The sequence below is a fragment of the Trachurus japonicus genome, chromosome 15 (assembly GCF_045865225.1).
Source record: "Trachurus japonicus isolate A0001 chromosome 15, Traja_1.0".
Taxonomy (NCBI): Eukaryota; Metazoa; Chordata; class Actinopteri; order Carangiformes; family Carangidae; genus Trachurus; species Trachurus japonicus.
The window spans coordinates 6,222,903-6,248,571 of NC_140921.1; the positions used below are offsets into that span (position 1 = coordinate 6,222,903).

The window sequence follows — 25,669 nt, forward strand, 5'->3', positions numbered from 1 at the left end:
AGGCTGAGTACTTATGCAAAGAAATGTTTGTGTGCAAAGACATATATTACTTAATCTGTCGATATGTTGTTGCTTTCTCTCTTACCTTTAATTTGGGGTTTTTATTCTGGTTGCTTACATGCATAATTGTAAGTAAGTTCTGAAAATAAAATAAAATCTCATTATTAAAAACAAAAAAAACATGCTCTTCTCTTTAACAACAGATTTTATAGGAAGATGGAAGATTTCCCCATTAACAACACCTCAGTGGACAAATACTACAGCAACATCGAGCCCGAATACAAATGCAAAATCACCGACATCATCAGCAAAATTGTGAAAGGTTTATTCATCAGGGACGTGGTGTTGTGCATCATCATCAGTATCGGCCTGCCACTGATACTAGTGGCCATCTATCAACTTTACTCTCTGGTGAGAACTCAGTTCATCATGACTGAGGAAGAGTTTGATGACAAATTCATACGAGTGCAGTTTTCAGCAGAACATGTTTCCAGCCACTGTGTTTACTCTTCTCAATGTTTTCCTGCAGGTCAGAAAGGATCACGTGGCTCCGATCTACATCATCAACCTTCTCATTTCTGACATCATTCAGTTCTGCACCATGATCGTTGATGTGGCAAAACCTGGGAATGACATCATCATGAAAACCTTAATTTCAATTTACATTCATGGTCTGATGACCAGCGTTTCCTTCATGGTGTGCATCGCCCTGGAAAGGTAGCTATCAGTCGACTCTATCTATCAGTGTGTGTGTGTAGCTTTTCTTTGTCTGACCATTTTCTGTGTCTGTGTATTACAGGTATTTGGTCGTCGCCTGCCCGCTGTGGTACCACTTCAGACGAAACATCAAGACCTCTGTTGTGGTCTGTGTCGTGGCCTGGGTCCTTCCTCTTCTCTTTGTTTTACCCTTCAGTTTTGTAACTCATCCTGAGGCCATGGAAATCATCCTTGTTGGCTTCTTCCTTCTTCCCTTCCCTCTGTTGACATTCTCTCTGTTTGGGACCTTTAAAGCTCTGTCTGCAGCCATCAGTGTCCCCCCTGATGAAAAACGCCGAATTGTGGCCATTCTGGTTTTGGTGCTACTTATTTACACAGTGTTGTCCCTGCCTGTCATAATTTTGATACTTTCAGAAGAAGCAAGGCATAATGATACCTTCAGTAAGGTGACTGTCACTTTAATAATGTTCAGTCCTCTTGCAGACTTGTTTCTGTATGTTTTCAGTAGGAAAGGAGCTGTAGACAAGTTTTTGGCCTTTGTGTGTTGTTGCAGGATGAACAGTGACAGAGATATCATTTGACTTACAAGCTAAAATAAACAATAAAAATCCTCAACTGCTGCAGCAATTCTGCAAGTTAAAATCCACATTAGTTTTTATGTGTCTATTTTTTTAAGCCACTGTTCTAAAGTTAAGATTTACCCAAAATATCCAAATTGTGTTCCCACAGAAAACATCTGTGTTGCATTATAGGCTACTAAACAAGGAAATTGTTGATAAACCCTTTGTCTCTTCCTGTTTTCTTATTTCTCAGAACATAGAGATAATTTGTCATGTCTCAGGTCAGACTTTGACTTGTCACCAGAGTGAGTCATTGTCTGTAAGTGGTACAAGATTTTGTGACAAATATCCGATTGAGCAAGGGAAAATTCAGGGGAAGGAAGTTAAGCTGACTGAGTTTGTTTTTTTTGCAGCTTTTATCAGCGTGAAACTGTTTTAACTTCTAATCTAGACACAGACAAGAGTCAAGACATGTACAGATCCCAACACTGCATTTTCCCAGAGAGACTTAAAGGGGTAGTTCACCCAAAATTCAAATTTCACTCATTATCTACTCACCCTCATGTCGACTAAGAGCTGTGAGAATTTTCAGAGTCCTCCGTACCTTCTCTGAGTTATGGGGGGGGTCCACGCAGCAGTATTTGTCCATATAATGGTTGTCAATGGATACCAACTTTCTTCGTCCAAAAAGAAACACCAAAAAACATCCAAATACCTCCATAGTGCTCGTCTGTAATGTCCGTCTTGTATTGAAGCCCCAACATGAGAAATTAAATAAGTCTATATTTTAAGCTTGTTTGTAGCGGAAGCTCCCGGTGTCTCGGTTCACTGCTCTTCCTGTGTCAGTGCAAATCTCGCGTGATTTGCACTGACCGGCGGAACAATTTCTCATGTCGGGGCTTCAATACAAGAGGGACATTACAGACGAGCAGAATGGAGGTATTTGGATGTTTTTTTGGTGTGTCTTTTTGGACGAAGAAAGTTGGTATCCATTGACAACCATTATATGGACAAATACTGCTGCGTGGACTCCCCCGTAACTCAGAGAAGGGACGGAGGACTCTGAAAATTCTCACAGTTCTTAGTCGACATGAGAGTGAATAGATAATGAGTGAAATTTGAATTTTGGGTGAACTATCCCTTTAAACGATTATTCCACTAGTTTTGTTTTTGGCACATGGTGCACATTCAGCCACAAATCAAACAGAAACATAATTGCCCTGGTAATTGTGATGATCTTTATTTACTCAGGACAGTTCTACACTATGTTCTGGTCGATCGTGCTGTCTTGTGTTGACTAGTAGTAGGAAGGTATGTTATTCATGCAGAAGTCCGGTTGCAGGCTCTCAAAGGTGCAGTCAGATGTGTCCATCGCACACCGGCCGCAGTGGCAGCTCAAAGCCACGGGGTAGGTGACGATGGGGTTCACGTCGGGAGGACAGTCGGGAAGTTCAAACGCTCTGTAATAGACGTCCTGGTACGTGCACACATGCTGGTACACGTTACTGAACAGTGTCTTGATGACAGGGTCCTGGAGAGAAACAAAAATGATAAGGATCACATTTCACATTTGAAATGGCAAGGCATGGCAAGGCAAGGCAAGGCAAGGCAAGGCAATTTTATTTGTATAGCCCATTTTTACAGTTTGTCTCAAAGGGCTTTACATGGCATCACAACAACATCCTCTGTCCTTAGACCCTCATATCAACTGAGGAAAAACTCCATGAAAAACCCTTTTAACAGGGAAAAATTGGAGAAACCTCAGGGTGAGCAACAGAAATAGACAGAAATTCCTGCTAAAAACCTGCAGTAATTGGCTGTTTTAAGGAATTATTGAGACTTTTAAAATGAGAACATATGACAGGCCCCTAAAGATGACGTGTCTGTCACTCCACTTGATGATTTAACACCGTGATATCAGCACTTCCTCTTAAAACAGTGAAGCTTAATGTCTGTATAAAGCCACAGAGAAGGTACTGCATGTAAACTATATGTCATTGTTTCCAAGATAAAATTAAATATGCACAGAGCTATTGTTTTTCACTATTAATCCATCATCCAATTACCTTTATAATTGATTGATTGTTCACATTGGGTTGAATTAACAAAACATATTAAACCATCAGTTTAATGAAAGAAGCTGAATTCATAAAAGGTCATATTTTTAATATGAAAACACATATTTTCAACCTGCCAGTGCTTTTTATTTACAGAATAATTATTAATAATCTGGATTTTTATCAATCTTTTTCTTGCATTTTTTTTTCATTTATCAATTTACCATCTTTTCATGATACTCTGATATTTCTATGTTTTCACTTTATCTAAATTAAAAACAAGACTTGTAATAATGTGTAATTGTAATGAACTGAAACTCAATATTATTATATCCAATAAATATTGCTTTATCAGAATTTGTAGCCATTTTTGTTTTGTTTTGTTGTTATTTTTTCTTTGGCTGTCCATCCTTTCCTTTTCACTCCAATATACCCAGAATACCTTGGTGATGCAGTGACCACTGCAGATTGTCGTTTCCACGGCGTGACACTTGGGGCAGCCCTCCTTCTCCAGAGACACCGTCTGGTTGATCAGCTGGCAGGGCGGCAGCTGGAAGGCCACTGCTGACAGAAATCCATTACAGTTAAAATATGTCACACACTGAAACTCTGTGGGGATCCCATGGGCAGTATCCCATGTCAAGGACAATTTAGTAGGCCTATGTGTAACGTTAATATGTAGTTTTCCTGTTTTATCAACACACTTCTTTTTGAGTTGTTGAGTGTCCCAGTCTCTCCCACTACATTAACTTTAATGCACTGACAGTGCATGATAACAAATAGCTAACCATTAATTATTATTACAGAGAGAGCTGCTGCAGAGTCTTAGAAATATTCCTATTCTCTTTAACACTTTAAAATTAATTAACTTTTTTTTTTTGGATCATGTACTTATTTCATTTGCATGTACTCCTGAGGAGACACTCATTCTAAAAGTACGACTAGCCTACTTCATGTGCATTTGCACGATGACCATAAAAGCATTCAATTTCCATTTTAAATAAACCTGGGGAAAACATCAGGATTATTAAAGCAGAAGTAAGCGATCCGGTCGTTTTGGCTAATGCTGCGTTCCAGGCAGGCTTTTGAAACCGTAAATTACAGCTTCAAGTCACAACTTACGACTTTGTAGCGTTCCAGGCAACCCACTCGTGTTTTTCCGACCTGTTTTACCTGTGAAAGTCACTATAACGGCCACTCGTAACTTCCGACCCGTGAACTCGTACCAGATCGAACTGGTACGACTTCACAGGTAGGAAAAACACGAGTTACGAGTTGCCTTGAACGCACCATAACAGTCCTCGTCCCTACGTCACCACATTCAGGCGCATCCCTTGGCTGCACACACAGCCCTGCATGCCGTTCTCTCTCCTCATTGGATAAAAATTGTAGGATACGAGAAAAGTTTTCTCCTCGGCTCAGAGCAGAGCAGAGTGACTGACAGACCCGTGTTTCGGTCCAAACACTCTATGTAAGTGATTGCTGTCGGAAGATATAACTATTTAAGACTTATATTAACACAAAAATATTGCTTACTTCTGCTTTAAGAGAAACATCAAGATGAAAATGGAGACATTATGGAATGTGAAGTCTCTGCACAGAGCATATAAACAACCTGCAGCATATGTTTATATTAACAGATGAGTTTCTTGACAATAAAAAATATTTTGTTGTTGTTTATAGCTGAAGGCCATTATTGGTCAAAAGAAATGTTGATAAAGGTTAAATGTTACTTGATCTTTGTGTGAAATCACAAGCAGCTGAATTTGGAGGACTTTTTCTTTTTGATGAATATGAACTTTCATCTGATTATCTTGTCTCATTTACCTGCGGGAGCCAGGGGCCAAAGGGAGGAAGGGGCTCCCAGTAACATCAGGGGAAGAATCACTCTGCTGACCTGTACAGTCATCATCCTGCAAGAGAGGAAAAATGCACAATGAGGTGTCTTTGCAACAACAACAGTGACCAAAAGACGATGTCACGTTGGTTATTTCACATTCTCCATGGTTTCCTGTCATTCACTTAGTTGTAACAGAAGTTGTGGTCATGTCTGCCCAAGCATGTTGATAAAATCTTATCGATTTCAAATCAATTCTTATCAGCTTTAGTCACACAGAAAACAATGATGAGTGTCTGATGGAGTGTTTGTGCTAAAGGCTGCTATAGCTGATAGTGACTTACTAACATGGACAACTGCAGTCTCACTGTTTGCTGTAAACACAACCCAGAGACCACAAACCACACTGCAGCTGAGCTAACGCACGCAAAATTCACACGAAAAACAGAAATAACTCGGATAAATCAAACAAATGACCAGGTTGTTGTTGGTGTGTCTGAGCCGGACTGGACCTACCTCTCTGGTGTCTGCAGCAGGTGTGCTGAGGTCGACTGCTCTGCTCCAGCTTTTATACAGCACAGAGGAGAGAGGAGCTCTGGTATCCAGGATGATACTGGCTCATATTGGATGTCACGGTGCTTCGACCTTGATTACCTTTTTTTTTGTTTGAAGGATGGATCATAGGACCTTTTTAACCTTCATCTCTACCCAGGAGATTAATCTGTCTCTGAGTCACTTACAGAGCAAGTTTTACAAGGACGGAGGAGGAATTAAACTCATTATCCACTAGCCTGTAATTTTACAAAATCAAGTGATAGATATTTGTCATAGTAATAATTAGCTACATGAATATGTTTTTTCATATCTCTAACATTATATTGTAGATGCTACATTTGTCCACTACTGAGGCTGCTGGTGCTGCTGTCCTCTAATACAGTGGTTCCCAACCTGGGGGGCGCCAAAGATCCAGGGGGGGTCGCGAAGCCCTCTTGATTTTAAGGGGTTTAATAATTTTAATGTAATTAAAATGTTAAATAAACGAGTAGGCTAAGCATTTAATTCATATATGTGACAAAATCAACTAAATTCAAGGGCCACATTAAACATTTATTCGTGTATTTAAATAGATAAACAAATAAATTATAGGCATATATCAATAGATGATTGAATATCAACAGTTTTAAAACATTAAATACATAATATACAGCAGGGCAATATCAGTCACAATGAATTTGAAAAACAGCATGGAACAATGAGAAAAAACCTGTGTAAAATTACAACATATTCTTCAGAACTTGTATTTTTAAAAACACAGTGATGTTTTTAAAAGTACAAGTTCTGAAGAAATATGTTGTAATCATACACAGGTTCTCCTGATTGTTTGTTACATGCTGTTATTAAATTACTGAAATATAATAAAGTATTTTTATGTAAAAGAAGTTATGATGTTCCTTATTTTATTTTATTTTACATGGGGGGGGGGTCACCAAAGTTTTCAATGGTAAAAAAAAGGTTGGGAACCACTGCTCTAATACGACCACCAGATGGCGTCGTCACAGCCCTCACTGCCTGGTCATTGTAAACGATACCTAACTAAACCTGTTTTATCTGTATTGATGCAGAGGTTGAGTGTCTGGTGTCACTGTATTGATGGATGGCTGCCTACACGTGACTTCACTTGAACATGTCCCATATGGTCTAGCGGTTAGGATTCCTGGTTTTCACCCAGGCGGCCCGGGTTCGACTCCCGGTATGGGAAAAGAAGTTTTCCCCTTGATGCTTGAAAGATGTTCCTACAAACTGTAGTGTAGCTTATTTAAAATGATTAGTAAAAGTGTGAGAAGAGAAGCGTTATTCCGCCGTGAAATGAAGCAGCACTTTACTAGGAATTAAATTATAATTCCCTAGGCTATTAAAAATCCCACACTTAAGTATAAGGAAACTGTGTAAGATCCTACATGTTAGTTTTATGTTAATACATTCTGTTCGTATTGGTTGGACCTCTTGTTCATTATAATATGTGACAGTCCAACCTATTAGCCACAAAAATAGGCTATATTCGGAAATAATTTCCATCATGTAAACAGGATGAGGGTTTGTCAGCTACTAATCTGCTGCTGCCCAGGAAGTAATCCTGTTTTATCAGTGTGGGATCACTGTGACACACTGACTTCCTGTTTGATGTGGTTTGTTTTATATACTTTGATCCCGCGAGGATGCGGTTTATCAATGGGATAAGATGACGCTGTAACAACAATTCAGTTCACGTGTAGCCTACATAGATCCCGTAGCGGAAATGTCTGTTACAATTGCAGAAATACGCACATAGGCTGAAAGTTAATCTGCAATGAATAAAATAAACAAATTCAACAACAGCTACAGCATTGTAGATTGCAATATTCCTGTTTTAGCCTACTCTGCTGAAGCTGAGTAAACTGAAACATAGGCTATTAATCTAACAAAAAAAGAGAGAAATACTCGAATGACATGATTATTATATAACAATAATAAATGAATTAACAGAATCGATTTATTATTTAATTTGTCCGTGAGCGATGAATAACACGTAGGCCTATTCGCAATGTTGGGTCGGAACCAAATAGCTGTGAACGCTGTTTCCGGTCGGCGGTCTAAAGCGAACGGACCCGAACCCAATGTGATTACGAAAATTCTTCAGGATGTGTATTTTTGAGGTGAACTGGTCGTAAACTGACATTTTTTTAATTTCATTTTATTTATTTATTTCCAAATAGGTGATAAAATGGCGGAAGAAGAGCAGGAGAACAAAAACAAGGTAATAACCTAAATGAAACTCAACCAGGAAACGTGTTTTTTAACAGAAGGAGGGTCCAGTTTTTCTTTTTTAGAAGGTCAACAACAGCTAGCGACTTCCACAAACTGTTGCTGTGATGTTAATGTTGATTTATTTGTAGATTTTACCGTGTAAAGACGATCGGGGTTACTAAACGTCCGTGTTGTAGCTAAGTAGAGAGACTAGAAAGTTGAATCCTTTATGGTTTGATGATCCCGTTCAAAAAACTGACGATTAAAAAGATATCATGAGCCAAGGAAACGGAAATGATGCCACAGCAGGTTTTTAAAAGGCTTTTCCAAAACATCTAGTCTCAAAGAAAAATTCGGCTCACATATTATTCACTAAATATCACTAATTTTCCAGTAAAACAGTCACAAGTCAGTGTATTACAGTCAGGGCCGTAGCTAGGAATTCTGGGGCCCCTGAAAGAATACTAAAGTGGGCCCCTGACTTTTCCACTTTTTTTCTTAGACTACGTATGTATTATCATTTTTTATTTAGCCTACTTTATTTTGATGCTAATGCAGCATTACTATGAGTATTAGTCAGGGTCTTATGCAGAATAATTCAGTCAAAGATTTGACTACTGGGGTTTTTTGTGGGCCCTACTGGGTGCTGGGCCCCTAGAATTATCATCACCTTTCCCCCCTATACAACGGCCCTGATTACAGTTTTCCTAATGCAAATCCTCACTCCTTCTGCGCTTCAGAAAAATTCGGCTCACATATTATGCATATTATTCACTAAATATCACACATTTTCCAGTAAAACAGTCACAACTCAGTGTATTACAGTTTTCCTAATGCAAGTCCTCCTCTCTCCTTCTGCGCCTCAGGGTTTCAGGCTGCTGGGGATCCTGGACGTCCAGAAGACTCCCTGTGCCAGAGAGGCCATCCTGCACGGAGCTGGAGGCTCACTGGCTGTTGGCCTGCTCCACTTTCTGGCCACCAGTGAGTTTTCTAATTGAATCATTCTGAACACTGTGTGTGTGTGTTTATGTGGGTCATTTTCACTGCTCTTTTTTTGTGATTGTGGTTTTTACCTGTCCCACATTGAGTCTTTAACATCCATTGAATTGAATTATGCTGCAACCATCACTGGAAGTCTGTCCTGTCCACAGTATGAGAGGTCGTTGAGCCTCTATAGTAAACACAGCAAACACAGCACCGTCCGTGCTCAACATGGCTGAGAAGCAAAAGCACAGGTTTAAATAAATGGTAATTGTGTGCAGAACCTGCAGCTACAACCTGGATATGAAATCTGTTGATGCACTATTCCTCACTGACCCATATAGAGCCTGTCCTGATGACACATGGGATGGGATGTTCAGACATGAGGCAGTCTGGATTTTGACTTCAATTTATCAAGTAAAACTCGTGGATTAGTTTTATTATACCCCAAAGAAGTTTAAATCAAAAGCAACTGGACTTGGTTATTTGTCTAGGAAGACGTTTCACCTCTCATCCAAGAGGCTTCATCAGTTCATGTAGCATCTGACCAAGCTGGGTGAACTGATGAACTGATGAAGCCTCTTGGATGAGAGGTGAAACGTCTTCCTAGACAAATAACCAAGTCCAGTTGCTTTTGATTTAAATTTCTTTGGGGATAACGATTACCTGGACAAATGAGAATATTCACAGGCTTAGTTTTATTATAATTTTGTTGCAGATAAAATTAAACTCAGAGGTTTATCTTTGAGTTCTGAAACACCCTAGCCAATAGATACAGTACCTATTGTGAAAAATACAAACTTTTTAAAGCTATAATTTTGGAATAAAAGACAAAAAACAATGACAGGTAGAAGTTGCTTTACTCAGCAGTTTCTCAGCAGCAGTCTGTGCTTTTGTCTGCAGGTCGAGTGAAGAGGTCTTTTGATGTCGGATTCGCAGGCTTCATGTTCACCACGCTCGGGTCCTGGTAGGTCTTCTTCACACACTGACCATCCCTTCTTTCTTTTTTTTAATATTAATCTACTTTTGTTTCTAATAGAAACCTGTGTCCTTCTATCGCCCTCTCCAGGTTTTACTGCAGGATGAACAACGCCAAGATTCGCGTGCAGCAGAGGATAATCCAGGACGGCATCAAGAACAAGGTTGTGTACGAAGGATCTCTACTTGACCCTGCAAACAAACCTGGAGCACAAACACCGTCGGGGCCGTCGTGATCTCCAGCGCTGAACCTTCTCCTCGTCTTCTATAAGAGCTTGGAGAAGAAAAGAGGACAGTGTCAGGGTAAACTGACAAAAATCCACCATTCAATGGATTTTTTTTTGTTGTTTTGCTTTGATCCAGGTTTGCAGTGTGCAAAAAAAAGAAAAAAAAGCCTGGTCTGTTGATCAATTGATGGGACAGATGAAGTATTTCATCAAATGTAAACACCAAACCTACAACCTCCTTTGATTTTCAATGATTTTAAAATCAAACAGGTACATTTCCTGCTCCCCCAAACTGCTAAAGGGTATAAACAAGTCTATGTCAGTACATGTGCTCTGCTATGCAGCTGACTCGCCTCTCTGGCGTTGATATGATGATGTGGATATTCAAAACCATACAAGCCTCTGTACTGATGATAAGTCATATCATATAGTCCAACAGGACAACACATTGTGCATAGACAACAAGCACACAGCTGTATGAGTGACTGAAAGCAGCAATATTTAAACAGTTTCTTCTTGTATCTGCTCAAACGTCAGAGACAGCGTGTAGCTGCAGGTCAGACCACACACACGTCCTCACAGGGCTCCTAACTCCACGTTTATTATTGAAAACTGAGACGTCGTCTTCATTGGGAGCCGTGTTAAATCACATGTTTTGAGGGAAATGTACAAGACAAACAAAAAGTGCTCATGTTTTCTTTTTCATGTGTGTGACAACCAGATCTCTGCTGTTTTATTTCTTTATTTAAGAATCATGTGGTGCAGCTTGGAAAGGTACTTCAGCTCCGGATCATCGTGATAACAAACTTAATTTATGTTTCACTCGTGTTGGATGTAACTGGTCAGAGCCCAGTGGGTGTTTCTGGAGAACCCAGGGGAAGGTGAAATACAAACTGGACTTTACAGTTACTTGGTTTGTTTTCTGTCTAAACACCTGCTGTGGTCTAACTGATTCAGGTTTGGTCTGATATTTAATACACTGTTGTCAACCTTTAACTCCACCTCAAACCCTGGCTGTTAATATTTAAAACTTGACATGTGGAAAATAAATTGTGTGATGATGTAAAAATGTATTTGGTCGAGGATGTGTCGTCATTCTTGAAATTTCTAATAACTGTTGCATCACAATCTTCACGTGTCAGCCCTATGTGATTCAACCATATATGCTGTCCCTGTGTATAATGAATGAATGTTTTTAGATATGAAATAATGTTAAATGTGCTGTTTGCTGTTTTGTACTTGTTTTTTTTTTGGATGGTTATCATATTAAAATGAAAAAAGGGAGACACCCGGGGAAAAAAATTGTAAGTTGAACATCATGTTTGTTAATCGAGGGAGAATATTCATTAGTGTGAGCCTCACTGAACATGCACTGTCCCGTTTTAGAGGATGAAGCCGAGCTGAGTGATGATGAGCGATAGTACACTGTCTGATCCCACTGAGCCGACTCGAAGTGAAGTGCCCATGAGCAAGACACCAAATCCCTACAACCTCAAGGTAAGTTGTGTAGTTGTCTCCTATACTGAACTTGAAGTGGTTTGTTTTTTGTTTTTATGCCCTTCCTCCTCCTCTGCTGTCTAAAACATGAGTCACACTAGTTGTTAAAAATGCTGCTGTAGCTACAACCTATTGACCAGCAGATGTCACTAGATCCACGCGCTGTGATTTGTCTGTGAACAAACCTCCCATCCACTCCCACACTTCCTGCCCCTGACAACATGTGACATACAAGTAATCCGACAGCAGAGGAGAATTATAACAGATAACATCAGCATGTAAGTTGCGAACTGTTCGTTTCCCTCCAGAACAAAAACAAAAGTCACCGCTCATGAAGTGCATCCGTTTTTTACTGACAGAATAAGCCAAATCATTTCTTTCCTGTTTGACATTTCATCTCCTTTTACAACCTTTTTTTTTGTTTTGTTTTGTTTTGTCTTTTTTTGTTTATTGCTCCAAGCAAAATTCTTCGGACTTGTCTTTATTTACCTCAGTTACAGAGAACAAAGACAACAGATTTTACAAATGCTGGAAAAGAAAATTTTTACGCATCACGATGCACAAACCTTTTCTTAGGCGGTGCATCTAACGCAGACACAACAGTAGGCACAGGGCTTGTGCAGTTAGTAGCTGTAATGTCACTGTTCATTCTGTTTTGAAATTGAATGGATGTAAGTGTTATGTTTTCCACAGCAACTCAAAGATTAAATAGGAAAATACTCATTATTGTTTTCAATACACTGTTGTGCCAAAATACATACAGGGCTATAAAATCCCCCTGAAACTGTATTTTAACAATCATGAAACTCTCCACTCAAATCTGATCTGGTGGCAGAGCAACATGAGTGAAATTTAAGGCATTTACCAGAATAATTTCCAAAAACAAACGTCAATTAATTAAACATGCAAAGAAAACAACAACAACAACATCAACAACAAAAAAAAAAATCATAGAGAAGATCATAAAACTAATGTCATTCTGATGCTTTGCAACTCAAATAATAGCAAATTGATTTATTAATCCAACACTACACATTCACTAGCTTGTTAGTGCACATTTAGACTTTGCATTCTGAACCTCATCGTCGACTTAACCATCAACTATCAAACGAAGGACACAGGAAGCAGCCGGAGCAGCGTCCTCTTGTGTGGTCTTATTATAGAAGACCTTTATCTCGGGCCTGCGTCGCTGTGTCCTGTGGGACGATTGTTCCACTAGAGCTGTTGGCACGAGTCAGCAGCGAGATGCCACCTCATATAATACCACACTGATATATTGTTGCTCTACTTAGACTGACATAGACATAGGGGGAGGGGGAAAAGAGAGAGGGAGAGGGGGAGGGGGAGGGGGAGGGAGGGAAGGAGGGATTGTCCAGACATCTGTCACTACCGGACATGCCACAGAGTCCCATGCTGAATTATGTAACAGAGGGTGGTTATTTTTATGTGTCATCATAAGCTCATAGGACACATGAAGTCAGGTTAAGTCCTATGGACTTGAAGCAAATTAAGGGTTTAATTCTAACACTGATTATATCCATGTTTAGCCATATATCCATGCAGATTTAGATATTTTAAAACACAAAGATCTCTGTCTTCACTAAATTAACTGAATCTATTATTTAATCTAAAGTCATTAAGCCATTAACTGCTTAATTATGCCAACAGTTGATACCTTTTTTTTTTTCTTTTTTTTTAAATAGATGGAAATAAGGTATCTGTATCTTAAAAGCAGTGCAAGAAAGCATGTTTTAAACATATATTTCTGGTCACTTTGCCCTTTTTGCTTCCATGTTATCTGTTTAACTCAGCTCTGGGTACAACATAATTTAATCAAATTGGCCCTCAAGGCACAAAACAGCCTGTTAAATTAGTCCAGCTGGTGTTTCTCTGTATTTATTCACCAATTGTTGAGCAGCATGTCGGCAGCATTAATCAAACCACAGGTGAGGTTCCTGGTTTTTTAACATTAGCAATACTTTACTGTTGACAACCGCTGTTTTATTTTAAATACTGAAGCTGCAATAAAACCAGGACCAAACGAACCAAAAGAAGAATGGTGTGCAATCAAATATAAAATTACTTTTGAAGCATGGATGGATCATCCCATGAGCCAACCAGGCACAGGCACGGGTGCAGCCAGGGGCCCCTGAACCAGACTCTCTGTAGTAAATGGCAGTGATTGAGTTTAAATTCAAAAAGCTTGGTCAAAAGAAGGGATGTCTCTTAATCATTTCATTCATTTTGCCCCTGATCCAATTGCATATTCTTTAATTTTCCTATCTGAGTGCTGCAGGGTTGAGTCCTACAATCTTGGAAATAAATTAGCATTGTAGCATTTTAGCACTTTTGGTTCCCTCCTGTCAAACTAATGCATCTTTTTGTTTTAGATGACTGAAATAAGGTCTATGGTAACACAAACCCAAGACATTTTAACTTTTTATTCCATGACTACATTCTACGTCAGTAAATGCACCAGCATTGTTTATTCAAGCTTTCACATCTCTTAAAAAAGCCCTGTTACATTTTTGGGGTCATTTAAAGGTTGTCACATCGAACCTAAAAACAAATCTACTTAGTCCCGTTATGTTTATACTGGCACTCTCCCAAACTGTTACTAACTCTGTAAGAGGAAAATCTTTTGTCAAAAAGGTAAGAGCCTAGTTAGAAGTTTAGTGGTAGTAACATTGAAGTCTTGTGACTGTGGTGTAGCAGACTAACATTGGCTCCAAATATCATGAAGTTAGTGTTCTTTGGTGAACAAACGGCTCTATTAAACTGTTAATTTTCTGAACCAATCCAAAAGTCAATGTAATAATCCGAGGGAACCAGTGTGAGGCTAACCCTCCAAAAATTTGTCAACCCTGCGTCACTCTAATTCTAATATATTTGTCGTGTGTCTGTGCCCTGGGGTCCATTGTTTTATAATCCGTCAATGCTTGAAAGTATCAATGCTGCATAAAATTGCAGAAAACATTCTGAGCTCTTATAACAAAGAGCATATGTGTGATGTTTTTTCCATTTATGCTGCATATAAAAGTATACAAAACCAAAATATACTGTACTATAATTAAAAGTGTGCCATTACACAATACATACATTTGTTCTCAAACCAGTCAAAACAGATGAAACATGTACTTCAAATAATTTTTCCTACTTAACACGTCGACTCTAACATCGGTTCACACGCTTCACTGTTCTCGTTTTGTTCTTTCAACTTCTGGTTCGATTTGGCAACACCTTGTGTTTGTGATGAATGCTCAGCTTTCACATTAAAAATATCCCATTTCTCAGGAAGCAGGCCTCTGTTAAAGAGCACGGACGCCAGGTAGGAGAACAACAAGATGGCCACCATTGCAGACAGCATGCAGATGGTTCTGATCGGAGACTGCTGGATGTAGACGCCGTCCACCAGAGTGCATCCCGGGAATTTGAGCACGGGGTCGAGGCCGAGCACCGGTTCCCCGCACAGCACCCGCAGCACTATCCCCACCACGCAGCCCAGGATGGCGCCGTAGGCGTTGGAGATGTTGAAGAAGAGGACGCAGACGAGCTGCGGCAGCATGAGGGTGTAGGTGAGGTCGGAGCGGAGCAACCAGATCATCAGGACGCTGTTGTCCAGGAAGGTGAGAGATGTGCCGGCCAGGCCCACCACCACCACCGAGGCCCGGATCACCCACTGGATCTCCTGCTCTGACGCCTGAAGACGAAGAAAAAAAAGGCAAACAGAATCAGGAACTCTTCTATTTTTTTTTTCCCAAAGCCTACACTGCAAAAACTCAAAATATTACCAAGAGTATTTGTCTTATTTCTAGTCAAAATGTAGCCTAGAAATCTAGACGCACCCTAGCGGCAGCAAATATATTTGCGCCGTAGGTGGGTCTAGAAACGAGCCATAGGAACTTTTTGAGTCTCGAACACCGTTTGTGTTCACCAATCACAGCGCTCTATCTGTTTAGAGAGTCGTTGGGCGGGCTTAACGTGATGACGACATACATTTTAATTGGCTTGTCAGGCTAACATCATCCTGCTCTTTGCTCTGATTGGTCGTAGCGCTACCCTATTGGTGCAGAGGCAGTTTGAAAGACAGCCTTCATCCCGCCCCCTGGATTGAGCCGAGGTCTACCGGTCGTTGCCAGACTAGACATTTTAATGATATAGTCTGGCTGGTCAGGCTAGTCAAAATGTCATTTCTAGTAAAAAAAAAATCTAATTATACTCAAAATAAGACTCGTCACATGAAAATTAGCTTGTTTTTAGATACTTTTTACTTCTTTCAAGCATATTTTCACTTGAAATAAGTAGAAAAATCTGGAGCAAGTTTTTCTTTCTTATTACAAGCATAAAAAACTTGCTTTCACTGGCAGATTTCTCTGCTTATTTCAAGTGAAAATTCATTTGAAACAAGTGAAAATGATTTAAAAACAAGTTAATTTTTATAGGTGATGAGTCTTATTTTAAGTGGAAAGAGATTAGTTTTTACTAGAAAAGAGACATTTTGACAAGAAAGAAGACAAATATTCTTGGAAAGATTTTGAGTTTTTGCAGTGCAGCCCTTTACAATAATCCTTTTGGTGTACCAAAGTGCTTTACAACGGGTGATAATAAAAAAGAAGAATAAATAAAAACAATTAAAAAACAATAAAAACTGTGAAAGCAATAAAATACAGCAAAGTCAAATAAGTTAAAATAAGATAAAATAAGATAAAAGTGTCATTGCGCTACTGGGTATTAAAAGCCATCCTAAATAAATAGGTTTTTAGCCTGGATTTGAAAAGGCCCGGGTCAGAGATGAGACGCATCTCGGTGGGGAGCTTGTTCCAGAGCTCGGATAAATACAATGGGGCGAGGCCGTTAAGAGATTTAAAAACAAACATTATAAGTTTAAAATCAATTCTAAAAAGGATAGGAAGCCAGTGAAGGGAGTTAAGAACAGGAGTAATGTGCTCACACGTCTGTGAGTGTTGGTTAAAAGACGGGCCGCAGCATTTTGCACAAGTTGAAGGCGACTAAGGGAAGACTGGGAGACGCCAACATAAAGTGCATTGCAATAGTCTAACCGTGAACTAATTAAAGCATGGATGGCTTTCTCAAGGTCGTGGCGGCTTAAAAACATTTTAACTTTAGCTAAAAGATTTGCTGATTTGTTTGTCGAACTTAAAGCCTTTTTATTTCCTGCTGCTCGTCCTCTCCTCTTTCTCACCTGTGTCCTCAGGATGGCCCTGTAAATGTTGGAGGTGAAGATGGAGGCTGCAGACAGTAACGCTGAGTCAGTGGATGACATCACAGCAGCTGCCACCGCACCGATACCCACAATGGAGATGTAGGTCGGGGTGAGGTGCTGCAGGACGATGGGCAGGACGAGTCCCGTCTCCCCGCGATCGAGCGGAGACGGGGATCCGTAAGAGGTCATGTTCCAATCTGGGGAGGGAGCCAGGGCAAAAGCTTTATAAATATGCTTCTGACTAGGGATGTCACAATTACTTGTTTTCACAATTTATCGCAGTATTAAACGGCACAATTAATTGATCGTAAAGATTCCTAAATACCGTCACTTTCTGAAAAAGATTATGTTGGAACCGTATCGGCAGATGTGCACCAAAGTAAAGGAGAATGCAGATACTGATCCATTCACTAACGTAACACTTAATTGGAAGGAATTTAAATGTTAGCGTGTCATTTGTATTGTAAAAAAATATTAAAATAAACTTAAACATTTGGTATAGATGACAATTAATGACTTAAATATTTCAAACACTTCCCCCGGGGGATTAAAAACTGGTCCTATATTAAGAGATTAGTAATGAAATTATATTTTGACTATATTTGATTTTACATATTCATAGTGTTGTGAAATTTATTGATGCATAATAACCGTAATACTGTGATTATTTCTCTGACAATAATCGTACTAAGAAAATCTGTAATCGTGACATCCCTACTTCTGACATTTTTCAACCAACCAATGTGAAGTGTCAATTCAAATAAGCTAAAATAAGATTCAAAAGTTCAGATATTTTCTTACTTGTTGATGCAGCGACTGCACCGAGGAGTATAGGAGGGATGCCTAACGTGGGGACGATGAACGCTGCGGCAAAGCAGGTGATCTTGGCTGTGGACGAGGAGGCCGCGGACAGCGTCCTCTGGTGGAAGTTCTGAAGACCCAAGTTTCCCAAACCCTTGGAAGGTAAAAAAAAAAAAAAAAACTCTTTTCAAGATAACAAGTAGAGAGGAGAGACATATCCAGCTCCAGCCTGAGTATGTCATGAATAAACAGATCTCGGTACTATCTGTTTTCTCTGAGATACAGATATTACCATATGTGTGCAGAGTCGCCAAAGAGTCTCTTTAGGGATTCAATTCCCCAACCAAACTTCCCAGCTGCACGTCTTTGTAGCTCAAAAAAAAAAAAAAAGAGAGAGAAGTTTCCCGGATTTTTAAAAGGGTTGTTTTGATTTTTTTTTCTCTCTCGTCATATATGGTTTTGTGCCAAGAGTAGGTGGTGGTATTTACAAGGCAAAAGGTCATGATACGCCCTCTGAGCAGCTCTACATCTTCTGGACAGACTGCAGCGTACAGTGAGCTAGCTGGGTTAGCATGCTAACCTCAACAGAAAAGACATATTAGACACCAGAGTTAACATAAGCTTTGCTCTGGAAACAGCTCTTGAAGAGTGAAGGCATGATGTTTGATACTATACTTGCACACACTTCTTCTAGACAAGTAAGCAAAAATAAGTAAGCTTTAAATGCAAACATGAGGCATGGAGTGATAGCAAATCTAGTCAAATGGTTCCTTCACTGCAAAAACTCCTAATCTTACCAAGAATATTTGTCTTATTTCTAGTCAAAATGTCATTTCTAGTCAAAACAAATCTCATTATAATTAAAATAAGACTAATCACATTAAAACGTAGCTTGTTTTAAGACATTTTTTACTTCTTTCAAGCCTATTTTCACTTGAAATAAGTAGAAAAATCTGACAGTGGATCAAGTTTTCCTTTCTTATTACAAGCAGAAAAATTATCTAAAAACAAGTTAATTTTTAGGTGATGAGTCTTATTTTAAGTGAAAAGAGATTAGTTTTGACTAGAAATCAGACATTTTGACAAGAAATAAGACAAATATTCTTGGAAGGATTTTGAGATTTTGCAGTGTTTAAATCAGATGTGTGATGCAAACATGAAACCTATGGGAGCCTGTTTGTGTAACAGCTGCAGTGCAGTCAATTTCACAGCACAAGTTAGATCACAAAGTAGATATATAATCATGAGAAAAAAAAGAACAGAGATCCCAGTGACCTCATAGCTGGATATAAAAAAAAAACACAGTAAGGTGGGCGAGAGACATCGCGCAAGCTTCACCTCCTTCAAACCTTTGAATCTAGCTGTGATAAAGCGTTTCTATTTTCCACCCATCCCTACCAGCAGCAGAAAGTTGTCGATCCACCTCCACGCTCTGTCTGCCTCCAGAGTACCGACCCACGGGGACTGGAAGGTGTTGTTGTAGGCCGTCTCTGTTATGTCCATCACAGCGGGACTCATTAGGGCAAAGGGGACGCACAGCCACTAAGAACAGACAATGATGACATTGAGTAAACAACAGCAGGTCGACCGCTAATCCTTCACACCGTCAACAAAGTGATGATGCCGCTCGAGTCTGAAGCAAGACCCTAAGATTAGCTTAGCCTGGCATAGTGCAGATTGGAAACGTAGGGCAGCTAGGCTTTATGCTAGCTAGGCTAACTAACTGCCCGGCATACAAAAACAAGCACTGTGTAATCTCCTCATCTGACTCGAAGCAAATGAGCTTGTTGCTATAATGTTGAACCATTCCCTTGATGTTTTTTTTTTTAATAGCTGCCCTCGGGACAGTCAGGAAGTAAATTGGGCAACAGGAAGAGAGCGCCATCTCACCAAGCTAATGAAGATGAGAATGAGCTGTATGATGTCAGTGTAGGCCACAGAGTAGAGGCCTCCCAGCAGAGTGTAGGTGATGGCCACGGCCGCAGAGATCCAGATGCTCACAGTGTAGGACAGATCCAGGATCACACTCATGGTTACGCCTGTACACACACACACACACACAAACACACATGAGTGTTTTAGACCGAATATCTATATATATTTGGCAGTTTAAAAATAGACTTGTCACTGCTCTCTGGTGGACAAACTCCAGTATATAATGGGGGCACTCTTTCTAAATTACCGCCAGCATGAAAGTATTGACATTTCTACAGCCAATATCAGCCGCGGCTACTGGAAACAACACAGTATTGGCAAGTATAGCCTACTTTAATGGTCTCATATTGTATAAAAGTAAAGATTTCTATGTGTTCTAGATCAGGTCTAAGTTGTATTTTAATACTATGTAAGTAAGTACCAAAGCCACTCAACCTTCTCAGTCCACAGAGAAATGCACACACAGCCTGTATTCAGAAACTGAGCCTTTAAAAAAAGCTCTCTGTCATGACTTCTGTGACTTTGTGATGTCACAACAAAGCAATAACTGCCCCGAGCCCTAAACCCCACCCAGCTTGACCCACCGTCCAACTTTGCAGGATTTGGTTTCTCCAAGTGTTTACTGGAACTATTAGACTTTATTTTTATTGGATCGCTCAGAAAACAGTCAGCCAATCAGAGGAGAGGCTCAGATCCTCCTCTCTTCTGATTGGCTCCCCATCCTGCTGTTACTAGAGCTCCAGCAGAGAGAAGCCCTGACAGAGGACATGTAAAACTACACTGTGATGGTTTTTTGGTTCTTTAAACCACAAATATATCTTTTTATGGATCAACACTTAAAAATACAAATCAAACACAGGAAAAGTATAAAATATGAGACCATTGATTGAAACTGCAGGAGTCGCTTCCACCAGAAATTCCTACATTTTCATTGCACATAAATCTAGTGCAAAGGTCAACGTCTCAGCATCTTTAACAGTGGATTTAAGACTTGACTTGCTGCAGACATAAGAACCTTGACGGTTGGTTTAATTATAAAGCAGTTTGTTTATGTGCTGCCACCACACACTGTATCATTCCCATGTGGTTACTGGTGTGATTTAAAGTCTTGTGCCCTCGGTGGAGTTATTTCAGACCAACCGTACAATTAGGGAAAGGCTTGTGTTTCACTCAGCACCTCTGCAAAGAGCTGCGATCGACAGCTGCTGCCCTGCCAGGGTCAACATGCATGGATCAAATGCATTGCACACACTCACATGTACATATAGAAACATTCTTACCTAATCCTATGAGTGTCCCTGTCACCCACATAATCTCTGATACGAGCGAAGCCAGTGACAGAGCGGCCGTCGTCACTTTTCCATATTTGATCTGGAAAGGGTCCATCATGGTCATGTACTTATTGTCTCTCATCGGCTCGGCGAAGAACAGGCCACCTCAATGATGAAACAGAGAAACAGGTTGATCGTCACTTTAGTGTATGACACATTTACCAAAGTGAAAGAGATCTGATGATGACTTTAAAAATGCTTTCAGTTCGGTTGATTTACCGTTTTCCTGTAATGGGTTCAACTTTCCTTACATAACCCCTTTTAGCCCCAGCAACAAGCACGCTCCTTACATACATGTGATTTGCTCTTTTCCTTTTCATTTTATAAAGCAGGGTGGAAAAAAAACCTCAGCAATAAAAGCACTTTGTTCATTTAAAACAGAAAACCCCTGCGGTCAAATGCCACCGGGAACCACATTTAGTCATTGTACGTTCATCAGGGTTTAAGAGGATAAATCTTTCTTTTCTCATGTGATTTTCACGTGGAGCAGGAATGTTGTTTTTTTTTTTCCCACTAATCTCCACACACAAGGGAAAGCCGTGTAACCTGTTGTGTTTCTTTGATATTTTCACTTAACAAAGAAAATAAAGGTATCAAGTTGCTGTTTTGTGATTGACCACATAATTCTCCAATTCTCAGGAGCTTTCCTGAAAGGGTGGATGTGAAATTAAGAGGAAATACAACAATGGCACACGCTGAATAACAGATTATTCGTTGATGAATTTTTTATGTCGTAGTACTACCTGTAAAAACGACATATGAAATCCTGTAAGTACAACAGAAGTTAAAACAAAGCCAAGCCAAGTCTAATGACATATACAGAACCAGCCTCAGTGCAGAGTACATAAGCTCTTTTCATTCACGCCACGTGGGTTTGTTCATCATTGCTCCCTGAAACCATCCGGTTTTTACTGATAAGAAGAGTGTTTCTGTTTTTTCACTTCTGTTTTTATATTCTAAGTTCAATTCACGTTTAAGAAGCTGAAACTACTTGGCTGATGTGAGATAAAAGTTTGTCTTTGAAGCGAGAGTATGTGCCACTCAACCGCCCACTTTGACATCCTGTGCTGCTGCAGAAGCGTTACTACTGCTGCAAGTGGGCCTCCACGTCGAGTCTCATCTGTTGTAGTCTTTAGTTTCGATTTAGCTGACTGCTTCTGTGGCAAACTTCAGAGGCCGCTCTGCTGTCAGTTTCCCATTGTGTCTTAGCCACGTAATGACTAAGCATCCTCGTTTTTTTGAGATGGGCACAGCCAGAGACACGAATGTGAGGGAAAGTTATCACTGACTCAGACCGAGACCCTGTTTCAACTCGATGTTTTAAACAGAGGACAGTTATTACTCACAGGCTCACATGAGGCTGCCCAGGCCATTAGTATGATTATTTTAACAATCTGCAGAAATGCTGGGTTTGTCCTCAGGACAAAAATTTACATCTCTTCCCCCGCCGGGTCTAAGAATAACAAGAGTTTTCTGTCTCATTTTTTGCTTTAGTAGGACAAGATCCAGGTGAAAATGAAAACCACTGACCCTGAAGCGCCCCGGCTCTACTGGTTCTGTTTTCAGTTACTTTAAAAGGAAGTCTTACCGATGACGAAACACAAGGTTGCTGTGATTGGCATGACGGCCCAGATCAGTCCCATGGTGGGGTTGTACACTGCCTCCGCTGTGCCCACAATGAATCCACCTCCAACCCATGTAGCTGTAAGACGCACGCACACACACAGACACACAGAGACACAGATTCACACACAGGCAGAGGACAGGACCAGACAGGCTGGCTGCTATACTCTTGCACCTGCCTGTAACCCGATAACAGAAACCAGCCTCTTGTCTACTGTAACTTTGATAAGGAATTAAATTTAAATAGGAATTTACTGTAAATTTAATGACCAATTACCTTAAAAACACTGAGCGTGCCAGAGGAGGCACACTGTCAGCTGACACATGTGGTTAGGGTGGACAGACACAATGTACAGGAAATGAAAGCATAAGGATAAAAACACCTCTCTATATTATAAATGCTGTATCAGCCTAAAATCATATGACTTCCTCTTATTTCATAAGGCTTCCTGTTTTTTTTAACCGTTTGTGCTGTTTTCTGTTCCCGAAAAAAAAAACAATTTATATGTCAAATATTTGTTCTCCTTTCTTTGGTTTCACTTGATGGATGAATAATAGATGCCTTATTGTAGCCTATCCAGGTGGGGGATTTTAGATCTACATACACATCACTGTGCTGTTAAAAAGAACATTGAAGTAAATGGGTAAAGGAAGTTTTCTATCACATTTGTATTTGTGGTGATCAAAGGCTTCGAGACCGGTTTGAAGCAACCGTTGTTTTATCTCTCTGCATCTTGTCTGTGAGCAGTCTGAGCTCATCTGAAGACAACGTGTAATGTCACGCCTGTGACAGGTGTGCTTAAATTCAAGGAAATGAACAACTGCTGTAGCTCAGCTCGCAGCTAGTTCATTTCTAATGTATTCACGAGTTCATTCATTTGAAAGTCTGTTTCTTATCAGTATATCAGATTTGATCTCTTTTGTTGTGCAGCATTGAGCCATCCGTCTAAAACCACTCTTCCGCTATCTCTTATTGTCGCTCAATCTATTATAGCCTATACATACAATCCTATATATGGATATGTATATTTTATATAATGTCTAATTGCGTGAAATCGTGTTTTGTATTAATAGGATTTGTAATGTAATCTCCTTATAGCTATAAAAAACGATCGTTCAAACCGAGCTACATCGTGTTTTATTTCATGTTTGTTTTATTTCATTATTTATTTATTTTTCTTTTACCATAACGCGATTTAAGGCTCGACACAGGAAATCGATTTATCGTTATGTAATTTCAGCAGAGCGCGGGGGACACGAGGACAAACTGTACGCCGGCAGAAAAAAAATCAACCTTTGTCTGAACGCAGGTGATCGTATTTACAGAAAACAGCAGCGCCGCAGATGGAAAGAGATACTAGTCCCCCCGGCGGCTGCGCCTCTACCGCCGCCGCCGCATGTTATAGCCTATACTCGCCTGTCATGGTGAAGATGCCGACAACCAGGTTGATGCCCCGGTTACCCAGAAGAGCCATCTCCGTCTTATCCCCCTGGCCCTTCTTGGCTTCCTTTTTGGACTTGATGGAAGCCCAGATGCCGATGCCGAGGACCAGCAGGTAGAAGAACATCATCACGGCCACGCCGGGGATGTTGAGAGCCATGATGGAGCTGTAGGATTCCCACTGAAGGACGGAGCGTCTGCCGGGCTGCCTGGATGATACAGCACATCCCTCCGCGCTGCTGCTGCTGCTGCATGAGCATAGTCATGGCAGATCTGCTCTGAAAGCTCCAGCGGAGGCGCGCGGAACTGCACCTAAAACAACCCCCCCACACACACACACACACACCACCACCACCACCACCAGACACCCGTCAAGGTGAAACACACACATGCATAAACCAGACAACCCTAGGCTAATGGGCTGCGTTTGTGTGTATGTGTGTGTAGAGCAGCAATTAGTGTGTCTGTGTGTGCGTATGGGAGGGCATCCATTAGTTTGTATTGATTTGACCAAGACCATTGTGCATAGGCTACATATTGTTATGTTAATGTATGAGCACTATAGTCTATAGTCTTTCCATCCACCCTCACTTCACTTGATGCCATATGGTTATTGCAGTGTGTATTTACAATCTATACATAGGCTGCTGGGAGTATTGCAGCCAGGATTCGAGTTGCCTTCACATGCTGAAGGGATTCATAGGAATTAGGCTGCATGTAATACAGTGTTACTGTTTCTAATTATATCCCTGCATCAACCTCTGTCATCACCCGGCTTTTTTACTGCGGCTTCACATTAAAAGCGCTCCGTGCTGACGACACGTGGGGTGGCTTTTATTGTGAAGCGTTTTTAGGGAAAGCGGAAGCTGCTCTTCACCGGGGTTACTTTAGGACATAGACTGTGATCGTTCATGTAAAACTGCGGTTACTAAACAAGGCGGCAGCGGTTGATGCTGGATTTTTTTTTCCAAAGGGGGAATGCTTGGATAATAAAGGGGTTGAGATCAATTGCCTACCCAAGATACAGTTTAAAGCTAAAAAACATGCATCCTACTTAGAGGAGCAGAGTAATAGCCTAATTATAAGAAAAAAAAAAGAAGAAGAAAAGAGGATGAAGAGGGGAAAATGCTTCAGTATAATGAGATGGAATAATCCATGACCACATCTCTATTTTAGTGACTTTACACTGGCCCCCTTGTTTGTTTTTTAGGACTGATATTACTCATTACTTTTAAGGCTTTGCTCACTCAGCTGCCCCCCCAGACTTTATCTCTGACCCTTTAACCTCAGGCAGACGTCTTCTGTTCGCTCCAGAGTCCAGGGATGAATATTATTAAAGGGGACAGAGCTTTTGCTCTTCGGGCCCCAACAGACTCTGGAACAATCCGCCCGAGAGAATAAGACCGTCTGAGTCAGGGTCTATTTTTGCGTCTCGTCTCCAGTGTTGGGAACGTTACTTTTAAAAAGGAATTAGTTATAGTTACTAATTACTTCTTCCAAAAAGTAACTGAGTTAGTAACTCCACTACTTCACTATAATAGTAACTAGTTACCAGGGAAAGTAACTATTGCGTTACTTTTTCTTTCCAAGGGCATTTTTAAATTGTATTTTATTGTTTTCATATATTTCACTGATCGCAATTATGGAATGCGAGTGTGTGTTTTATTGAAAGCGAG

The 25,669-nt window shown here is 40.3% G+C and overlaps 4 protein-coding genes and 1 non-coding gene across 7 annotated transcripts; 3 read left to right on the forward strand and 2 right to left on the reverse strand.

The window, feature by feature from the left end:
* The first annotated feature begins 216 nt into the window (after nt 1-216).
* LOC146973108 (G protein-coupled receptor 4-like) lies at nt 217-1,298 on the forward strand. The gene is made up of 3 exons (XM_085801024.1): nt 217-411; nt 530-717; nt 800-1,298. Exons 1-3 carry the CDS (start codon nt 217-219, stop codon nt 1,296-1,298), a joined length of 882 nt encoding a protein of 293 aa, XP_085657150.1.
* A 1,243-nt stretch (nt 1,299-2,541) lies between these two features.
* Nucleotides 2,542-5,246, reverse strand: LOC146973109 (gonadotropin subunit beta-2-like). Of its 2 annotated transcripts, none has more exons than XM_085799377.1 (3): nt 5,162-5,246; nt 3,777-3,895; nt 2,542-2,808 (listed from the first exon to the last, which is right to left on the reverse strand). In XM_085799377.1, the coding sequence occupies exons 1-3, from the start codon at nt 5,244-5,246 to the stop codon at nt 2,575-2,577; spliced, it is 438 nt and encodes a 145-aa protein (XP_085655503.1). In that variant the 3' UTR covers nt 2,542-2,574. The 2 variants fall into 2 exon arrangements, with proteins under 2 accessions (XP_085655503.1, XP_085655505.1); XM_085799379.1 differs by having other exon boundaries at nt 3,777-3,898; nt 5,162-5,243.
* Nucleotides 5,247-6,858: 1,612 nt separating this feature from the next.
* trnae-uuc (transfer RNA glutamic acid (anticodon UUC)) lies at nt 6,859-6,930 on the forward strand. Its single transcript has one exon. It is a non-coding gene; the product is annotated as a tRNA-Glu (tRNA).
* Nucleotides 6,931-7,795: 865 nt separating this feature from the next.
* On the forward strand, nt 7,796-10,434 carry cox20 (cytochrome c oxidase assembly factor COX20). 2 transcript variants are annotated; one of them, XM_085799381.1, is made up of 5 exons: nt 7,812-7,827; nt 7,925-7,965; nt 8,822-8,936; nt 9,840-9,903; nt 10,006-10,434. In XM_085799381.1, the coding sequence occupies exons 2-5, from the start codon at nt 7,933-7,935 to the stop codon at nt 10,148-10,150; spliced, it is 357 nt and encodes a 118-aa protein (XP_085655507.1). In that variant the 5' UTR covers nt 7,812-7,827; nt 7,925-7,932; the 3' UTR covers nt 10,151-10,434. The 2 variants fall into 2 exon arrangements, with proteins under 2 accessions (XP_085655506.1, XP_085655507.1); XM_085799380.1 differs by having other exon boundaries at nt 7,796-7,965.
* A 1,536-nt stretch (nt 10,435-11,970) lies between these two features.
* LOC146973112 (high-affinity choline transporter 1-like) lies at nt 11,971-24,247 on the reverse strand. Its single transcript, XM_085799376.1, has 8 exons — nt 23,970-24,247; nt 22,518-22,631; nt 20,879-21,034; nt 19,554-19,702; nt 19,062-19,205; nt 17,664-17,817; nt 16,842-17,059; nt 11,971-15,338 (listed from the first exon to the last, which is right to left on the reverse strand). The coding sequence occupies exons 1-8, from the start codon at nt 24,151-24,153 to the stop codon at nt 14,796-14,798; spliced, it is 1,662 nt and encodes a 553-aa protein (XP_085655502.1). The 5' UTR covers nt 24,154-24,247; the 3' UTR covers nt 11,971-14,795.
* Nucleotides 24,248-25,669: the final 1,422 nt, after the last annotated feature.